The sequence below is a fragment of the Chinchilla lanigera genome, unplaced genomic scaffold, assembly GCF_000276665.1.
Source record: "Chinchilla lanigera isolate Chin_1 unplaced genomic scaffold, ChiLan1.0 scaffold00055, whole genome shotgun sequence".
NCBI classification, from domain to species: domain Eukaryota; kingdom Metazoa; phylum Chordata; class Mammalia; order Rodentia; family Chinchillidae; genus Chinchilla; species Chinchilla lanigera.
The window spans coordinates 8,126,860-8,136,472 of record NW_004955456.1 but is presented as its reverse complement, the minus strand read 5'-3'; the positions used below and the strand labels follow the sequence as shown (position 1 = coordinate 8,136,472).

General features: G+C 39.4%; 1 protein-coding gene across 6 annotated transcripts in view; it reads right to left on the bottom strand.

The window, feature by feature from the left end:
- Positions 1 to 4,696: 4,696 nt before the first annotated feature.
- Znf713 (zinc finger protein 713) overlaps positions 4,697 to 9,613 on the bottom strand; it is a 21,968-nt gene continuing 17,051 nt past the window's right edge. For 5 of the 6 annotated variants that reach the window (XM_013520528.1, XM_013520527.1, XM_013520530.1 and 2 more), the window contains 3 exons: positions 8,764 to 8,890; positions 8,377 to 8,472; positions 4,697 to 6,099 (listed from right to left, as the gene is read on the bottom strand). In XM_013520528.1, coding sequence (XP_013375982.1) covers positions 5,075 to 6,099; positions 8,377 to 8,472; positions 8,764 to 8,890 — 1,248 coding nt within the window. In that variant the 3' untranslated portion in view covers positions 4,697 to 5,074. The remainder of the gene's footprint in view (positions 6,100 to 8,376; positions 8,473 to 8,763; positions 8,891 to 9,613) is intronic. The other variant, XM_013520531.1, reaches the window with a different exon arrangement.

The following is a 9,613-nucleotide window of genomic DNA, read 5'->3' as shown; positions in this document are numbered from 1 at the left end:
GATTACAGGTGTGCACCACCATGCCTGGCCTTTTTAAAATATTTTGTATTTTTTTGGTATCTGCAGTTGAATTCAGGACTTTGCGCTTGCCAGGCAGGCACTTATGCCGATGAGCTATATCCCTGGCTTGAGTTTTAAATTTCAAAAGCACATTTCTTTTTTTTTTTTGGTTTTTCTCCGGTACCAGGAATCGAACTCACAACCTTGCACTTGCCAGGCAGGCGCTTTTTGCCGCTGAGCTAAATCCCCAGCCCTCAAAAGCACATTTCTATGCTGGCATAATGATAGCACATTCCTGTAATCCCAGCACTCCAGAGGCTGAGGCAGGAGGATTGCCATAAGTTTGAGGCCAGCTGGCCTACATAGTGAACTTTTTTTTTTGTACAGGAAATGGAATTCAGGGCCTTGTGCTTGCCAGGCAGGTGCTTATGCCACTGAGCTATATCTCCATCCCCCTACATAGTGAACTTAAGGCTGCATAGTTCTGGGGTTTTTTGGAACCAGAAATCGAATGCAGGACCTTGTGATTGCCAAGCATGCACTGTGCTGCTGAGCTACATCAGCAGCTCCCCTGATCTGCATAGTGAAACTATGTCTCAACCAAAACAGACACCACACAGAGATATTATTGAATTTATGGCCCACATCCACATTATCTTTTACTTCTGAACACTTTGTTCTCACATTGGTCAAAACTGCTACCCAGGCTTCTCAATGAATTTTTCCTGTCTTACATTTCTGCTTGCTTTCTTTTCATACTTTCTAATTCTTTACCATAGAGGTCATTCATATCTTGTATTGTCTTGTTTAAGTCAGTTTATTGTTTGCTTCTTCTTTAAACTTGTTGAATGTTTTATTAGCAAGATCTTTTCTCTGTTTGATAAAATTCTGTGGGTTACCTAGACAGCTTATTGATTTGCTTATGCGCTTTTTCTTCTTTCTTTTTTTGGCTCTTCAAACATTTTGACCATTTGAATTCTTAGTTCTTTTCCTGTAGCCTCCTCTTTTTGGTGTCCACGAGATCAACTTTTAGGGAGTTCGGGTTTGGGGAGGCATCTCGTTGCCTCGCTTTCTTGTGATATATTGGTTTTACTCTGTGCTGAAAATCACAGTAGAAAAATCTGTTACCATGTGGACCTATCTTTAGATTTTCTTTCCCAGTGATATACTCTTGGTTTTGGTTGCTTTGTTGTTTATGTCCATCTTGAACACTTGCCATAATAGTCAGTCCCAGTTGCTGCGTTGGAAGGAGAGAACACTATCCAGGACACGCGGTTGGGATTTCAGTTATCTCCGCAGGACCTTGAGTTTCATTCTCTTTGCGCCCTTCCCCCCTATGCGTGCGTGGGGTCAGGCCAACAGTTTGACTGGAAGCCAGCCAATCCATAGCTCCCTATCACCACCTCCTGAATCCCACCCATGAAAGTCCTAAGTGCTGGATGGAGTATACTGTCATCCTGTGACATTTTCTATTTTTTAGCAACATATTTGAATGAACAATGGGTCATTTGGAAATCGAAAGTGAAATTTTAAAGTTTCTCAAAACAAAATGAAAACACACCATAGTACCAAACTCATTGGTACTAAGAGGGAAGTTTATAGCAAGAGGTGCCTATATCAAAAAATATTACAATTTCAGATAAACAACCTAATGCATCTTAGGGATCTAAAAAAGCATGGGCAAAGAAAACTCCAAATCACTAGAAGGAAAGAAATAGCAAAGATAAGAGCAAAGGTAAAACAGAGACCAAAGAATAGAAAAGCTCAGAGAAACAAAGACATAATTTTTGGAAGAGACAAAAAAAAAAAAATGGATAAACAGTTCGGTAGACTAACTAAGGAAAAAGAAGAACCAAGAAAATAAAATTAGAGGTGAAAAGGAAGACATTATAATTGATACCAGGGAAATACAAAGATATTAAGGAATATTATGATCAATTATCTGCTAACAAATTGGAAAACTGAGAAGAAAAGGACAAATTTCTGGCTACCTGAATTGAATCATTAGGACATAAAAACCTTGAACAGATTAGTAACAAGTAGAGATTATATTAGTAATAAAATGTTTCTCAGGCTAGGAGTATCTAGCTCAGTGATGGAGCTTTTGCCTAACATATGCCATAGCCCGAGTTGATATTTACCAACTGGGAAATTCTCCCAAGGAAGAAAACCCCAGACTAAATAGCTTCATGTTGAATTTTACAAAGCTTTAAAGATAATGCCAATTCTTCTCAAACTATTCCAAAGACTTGAAAGGGAAGGGACCTTCCAAATTGATTCTGTATGGGTTGGGGATATAGCTTACTGGCATAAGCGCCTGCCTGGCAAGCACAAGGTCCTGAGTTCGATCCCTGGTACCACACACACACACACACACACAAAATTGATTCTATGAGTCTGAAACTATCATGATACCAAAAACACAACAATAACAAAACTACATAGATCAATATCCCTGATGAACTCAGACTCAAAAGTCTCAACAAAATGCTAGAAAATAAATTCTAAAAAATCGTGCAGTTTGATCAATTTGGATTTATCCTAGGGATGCAAGGATGGTTCAATAAATGTGGTACTTCACATCAATACAATGAAGGATAATTATTGGCAATGAAGGATTATCATATGATCTCAACATATGCAAAAAAAGCACACAATAGAATTCAAAATCCTTTCATGATAAAAATCTTGGACAAATTTGGTATAGAAGGATTGATCTTCAACACAATAAAGGTTATAGTATACAACAAACCACAGCCAACATCATGCTGAGTTGGGAAGAGTTGAAATCATCTGCTCTAAGATCTGGAGTAAGACAAGGTCCAGTCTTACTACTCATATTCAGTATAATGCTAGAAGTATGTTTTAAAACAATAAACATGTATTAGTTGTACAAGTTAATGGGGTTCATTGTGACATTTCAATACATGCACATATTATATCTTGATCATATCCACCTTGCCTGTACTAGAATCTTTGCCAGAGCAATGAAGCATGAAAAAGAAATTGGCACACAAATAGGTTTATTATCCTTTTTTATAGGTTATATAATTTTATATGTAAAAAACCTAAATACTCCACCAAAAGACTATTAGAACTGATAAACAATTTCTAAATTTTCAGGATACAAAGTCAATGTACAAAAACTAATTTTAGAAATCAATAATGAACTTGCTGAGAAAGAAATCAGGAAAATAGGCATTCACAATAGCTCTGAAAAAATATTTAGGAATACATTTAATTGAAGAAGTGACAGAGTTCTATCATAAAAATTACAAAATACTGATGAAAGGAATTGGAGAAAACTTGGAACTACTCACTAAGTTCATAGATTGGAAGATATTATTAAATGTCCACACTACCTCAAGCAATCTACAGATTGAATGCAATTGCAAACAAAACACCAGTGACATTCTTTACAGAACTAGAAAAAGAAATCCTAAAATTCATGTGGGAGCACAAAAGCCCCTAAGTATCTGAAGCAATCTTGAAGAAAAAGAACAAAGCTGGAAGCTCACCATATTAGATTTCAAAATATTCTTCAGAGACGTAGTAACCCAAACAGCACTGACTGGCACAAAACAGATGCATAGGCCAATGGTACAAGAATAGGTCCTAGAAATAAACCCACACACCTGTAGCTAACTGATATTCCTCCTAAGTATCAAAAACACACACGGAGGAAGAACAGCCTTTTCAGTAAGTGCTAGAAAAACTGGATACTCAGAGGCAGAAGGTATAATAATATATACATGTAACTAAAAAGTAAAATAATAATACATAATCTATGCTTGCCACAGAGAAATTTAAAGCCAGGGTTACAAAACAGAGAGCAGTCTTCTCTACATCAATTCTTCAAAGTTCATCAAGTTCAGGATCTTCAGCGTTTGCTGAAGTCTTCCCAAAGTTACTTTAATTTGTTTGGAGAAAATGATTCAAAAAGAATACTAAAAGAAGCAGGGCGTGGTGGCACACGCCTGTAATCCCAGCACTCGGGAGGCTGAGGCAGGAGGATCGTTGCGAGTTCGAGGCCATCCTGGGCTACAAAGTGAGCTCAAGTTCAGCCTGAACTGCATAGCAAGACCCTGTGTCAAAAAGACCAAAAAAAAAAAGACTACTAAAAGAATATAGCCATATCTCATCACATTGTTTTTCAATAATAGGACACAAGATTCTACGTGGTGCATCAATGAGTATTTTATTTGTTTATTTATTTATCTATTTATTTATTTTGTGCTCAAATAAAACTTTATTTACAAAATTGTTTCCTGTGCTAGAGCAGAGTCTCACTCATGAACCCACACCAGAACCACCTGGAGGGCTTGCTAAAGTAGATCCCTGGGCCCCACCCCCAGACCCCACCATTCCGGGTGCTGCTGGGGCTGGTGGTCCACAATCACACTTTGAAAACCTCTGGAGTAAAAGTAGGAGAAAGAAAGAATCAAGGATAATTCATGTTCCCTATCCATAGCAGCACACAGGCATGTCCAACTTGCGGTCCATGGGCCTAATGAATATTTTTAATTCTAAAAGTTAGATATTTAATCTGATGGAAAGTAGAATAAGTATAATTAGCATATCTAACTCAGAATTTCCATGAATGATATTTCCAAGGCCACACTAAAAATCATTTACTCCATTAAAAAATAAGACTGGACATAGTAAAAACTAAAAAGAAAGCAAACAAAATGACTGGTTTGAGAAGTATTAGTCTTATATTTATATAACTTAATATTACAACATTGGTTTAATTAATGTTCATATACATTCAAAGCTTCATAGCATAGAACATACATATGAATAATAGGTTATTGGCTACAGAATTTCTGTTCATTTATTTAACAAATTTGCTATCAGATTTAGACTGTGGCTCAATATATTTTTGTTTATAAAATAATTTTCACTAGCTATAACCCCAAGCATGTTAATAGTTTAAGGTGTGTATGTATTTTGTTTCTATGCATTAGAAATTTGTTTATAAATTTTCTCTCCAAAATGAGTAATTTCATAGCAAATAGAAAGATATGATAAAAATTTTCCACATTTATAAATTCACAGTTTACCCCAGCACAATTTATGTGCTGCTAAGTGAACGCCTGTGGCTTAAAGTTTTCTCACATTTATAGTCACATAATTTCTCACAGGCATGGATTTTCATATGTTGATTAAGGTGTGCACTCTGGCTAAAGGCCTTCCTGCATTCATTACATTTATATGGTTTCTCTCCTGTGTGTGTTCTTTCATGTTGATTAAGATGCGTTCTCTGGCTGAAGGCTTTCCCACAAAAACCACATTCATAAGGTCTCTCTCCAGTATGAAGTCTATGATGTTCAGTAAGAGATGTGATACGGCTAAAGGCTTTACCACATTGGTTACATTTATAGGGCTTCTCTCCAGTATGGATCCTCAGATGCTGAGTGAAGGAAGAATGTTGACGGAAGGCTTTCCCACATTCACTGCATATAAAAGGTTTTTCCCCTGTGTGAATTCTCTGGTGTTGAGTAAGATGTATTCTCTGGCTGAATCTTTTCTCACATTCGTCACACTTATAGGGTTTCTCACCAGTGAGCACTATTTGAGGTTGGGTATGAGACAAACTGTGGTTGAAGCCCTTTCCACATTCACTGGGATTCTCTCCAGTGTGACTATGATTAGTGAGAAGAATATGTTGATTGAAGATTTTTCCATGTTCATTATATTCATAGGGATTTTCTCTTACATAGTTTCCTTTATAGTAAATCACGTCTGAATTATGTTTGATGGGTTTTCCTAGTGTATTATAATTAAGGGGTATTTTAATTGAAGGAATCCTCTGATGTATAACAAGGTTTGAATTCTTTTTATAGTTCTCGAATTTGTTACATTTAATGCTTCTCTCCTGTATAAGCTTTTGGTGGGTAAAAGGTACTTGTCCCAAATGTCTCTGCTGGTTTTCTTGGTTAAATTCAAACTGATAATCAAAATCCCAGAGTCCTCCTAAGATTGAATACCAGAAACTGTCTCCTGTTAGTCTTTCCATAATCATGTCACAACTTTGATTTTCATCAGAAATATTCCAGTTTAGAGTTGATTTTTTGATTTTAGGTCCATTGTCCCCACCTAAAAGAGATAAAAATAAATAAATAAATAAAGGAGATACAGAGCACACAAATACTTTCAAATATTCTCCATGGTTTGAAAAATCAATTAATGCATAATGGATTACAAAATGAAACTGACAGCAGTATGTACATGGCATATATGACGGTGAAGGTAGGTGGCCATGTAACAAGGGGAAAAGCTATAAAGGATGAAAAGAAGCAGTGAGCAAGGGCACATTTTAAAATGTGTGTGATTTTAGCATAAGGTATAGATAAATTTTTTTTCTCTCTAGGTTGCTACTCACCATTTCTTAAAGGTCCACTTTTCAAAATACATTATTTACTGAAATATTTCCTTTCCCTCTCCTAATTTGAAATAATGCCTTTCCTCATGTGTATTTGGATCTACTTCTGAATTTTCTGTTCTATTCAGTTGGTCTGACTTGTTTGAATCAATGAAACTTTAGGCTGTATTTAATGTTCTGAAGAGATAATCCCCTTTAGTTTTTCCTTTTCAGAGTTTTCTTGATTATTGTTTTGTCTTTGTTTTATACTACCTTTATACTACCTTATACTACCTTTAGAATGAGCTTATCCAGATATGCTCTCAATCCCTCCCAATTTTTATTTTATTTTAAAATATTATTATCATTGTCTTTATTTTGTTTTTTTGAGTCAGGGTCTCATTATGTAGTTCAGGCCGGATTTAAGGCCACTATATATCCAGGTTGGCCCTGAACTCATGGCAATCTTTCTGCCTCAGCCTCCCAAGTGCTGGGATTACAGGTATATACTACCACACCTGGCTTCTCCCTGATTTTTAAGGCACATTTTGTGGGACTGCATTATATGTATAGGGGACATCGACATCTTTGAATGTTCACTTTATTCAAGTTTATTTTTGGATCTATCAAACATGTTTTAAGGTTTTTCCTCATGCAGGTGCTATAGAAGATTATCCCTACTTTTTGTTTATTTTTTTAGTTGCTGTTACATGGGCTCATCTTTTCCATCTTATTTCTTAACTGTTGTGCCTTTATCTTTACTCCTTTTCAACAGTGTACTTACCTGGTTGTACAGATGCTACAAACCTCACCTGCTTCATTTAAGAAATCTCTCGATCAGTGTTCCATTCTGCCCAATCAGTGGTCTCAGGACCTTATTTCACATTTTACCTGCTTTGACTCTATTTCCTGATCTCTATTTCTCTGACTCTTTTATTAGATTCTGCTTTTCAGTCCTCTTCTGGCTTCATTTGACTTCCTGTCACTTCCTGAACTATATGAAATCACCAGAATTAACTAATTCTCTTTTACAGTTTTCCTCCTTTAGTCCCAACAACAGGTATGCCAAATGCAGAAGTCGTCTACCTGTTTTCCTAATTCCATACACTCAACAGTAACCTTACTTCCTAAACTGCCAAGAAACCAGAAGTCACCCTGTGGCAGTGCCCCAAATCTTCCACCAACAAATTTATTTACATAAGCTGTTGCCCTGGTGTTCCCTCCAATCACATTTCCAGGTCTTCTAGACCTTGGATCATCTCTTGTATCTATTTTCTACTTACTCTCTTTCCTGACTCCTTGCCTTCAGTACTATAAGCAAGCTAAAATCATTCTTGCTTAGAACAAGAGCAGCGGCTCCACGCCAGGGTGGAAGAAAACTGTCAGGAGGTCAAGGCGACACAATCAAGACAACAAACCATCCTGGACTTTTAGCCACTGCACTGCATGCGACAGGGTTAGTGCTCATCTCCAAGAAAGCGATTTTAGCAGCACCGGCTAGGAGCGGGGTTGGATCCCAAAGTGAGCAAGAGAATCAGAAATGAAGTTGTGGGGTCAGTCGGTAACTTTAAAGAGTCTGACAATAAAAACAAAGTGAAAAAAGAAAAAGTAGGTAAAAATAACAGAGGAGTTCTGATTTGGAAGAGGAAGATTTAAAGAATACTGACAAGATACATGAACAAAAATTGCAGAGAAAAACGCAGCACGGAGAACCAGAACAGCAAGGTTTTCATGGGCGCTCAAACTTGCAAAAGTTTTGTCTTGGGTAAATTTTGTTCACAATAAATATCTCTGTTCTTTTTTTTTTTCCAGTATCAGGAATCGAGCTCAGGACCTTACGCTTGCCAAGTAGGCACTTGTGCCGCTGAGCACAATAAATGTATGTTTCCTGTTGACCCGCAACTCAGTACTGCTGAAACCCCAGCGGGAGACGCAGCAGCCACACCCGGGTTTCCGAAGGGACCGGTTCTTTTCCCCTCGGAGGACCAAGTGCCCAGACGCCCACTGCTCACCGGGGAGAGCGCCCACGCGCCGGCCTCCTGCTCCTCCGGGCCACAGCTCTCCCTGCTCCAGCCGAGCGATCAGCGCTGGCTTAGTCGCCTGGCGCCCTGTGCGCGGGGAAGGGTGCGGCTCAGCGGTGCACACCGGAGCCACGTCCTCCTCGGAGCCCGTCTGCGCCCTGCTCAGTCCTTGGGGCCTCTGGCTTTGGACAGCACAGGCCTCAGGGCAGCAGAGGGGGCTCCCCAGCGGGCATTGCCAAGTCGGGGCCCTGGCCTCCGGGACAGCGCGGGAAACCAGGCTCCGCGTCCCCAGCGCCCAGCACTCTTCTGCTGTGGGCTCCACCGCACCCACACCCCCAGAGCCCTGAGCGGCTCCCAGCCCCGTGGGGGCCTCCTCACCCAGCGCCACCAGGTTCCTGTAGTTCTCCAGCATCACGTCGCGGTACAGCGTCTTCTGAGCAGGGTGAAGCTGCTCCCACTCCTCCCCGGTAAAGGCCACGGCCACGTCCTGGAAGGTCAGGGACTCCTGAAACCCAAGCACATCCCCGCTCCTACAGAAGCTGTTCTCACAGGCCCTCGGAGCAGGAGGGAGACAGCGGCTGAGGGAAAGCTTAGATGTGTGGGCCATGGGGCTGAGTTTCGGATTCTGAGTAATCCAAAGGCCAGGTCAAATTAAATAACTAGTAGCTGTCTCTGTATCATCTTTTGCGACATATGAAGTATGCATTAGCTGGGAGAAGTGGCAAACAACTGTAATCCTAGCCACTCAGGAGGCTGAGGCAGGAAGAGTGTGCGTTTGAGTCCACTGGCACCTGGCAACTTAATATGACTCCATCTCAATAAAACAAAACAAAAGAAGACTCGTGGAATACTCCTTGTTTTAGGGCTTTTATATAGTTTGTTGCATGGGAATTACTTGTACATAATAAATTCATTTCAGCAATAAATGCATTTATGATTTTTTGAAACCAGGATAGTAGGTATCAAGTAGAAGGATCTTACATAAACCGTGAACAGATTTGTGTGCACTGAACAGAAAAGGAGAGGGGGTACTACAGTCAGTTATTAAAAATGCAACAAGGGCAAAGCAATTGGGAGCAGAAGGCATGCGCTGTATGTTGGGAGTAGCAGAAGAAACTGGTTCAGATAGTGATTTTAAATTTTTTTTTTTTTTTTGGTATCAGGAATTGAACTCAGGACCTTGCACTTGCCAGGCAGGTGCTTGGCCACTGAGCTATATCCCTGACAA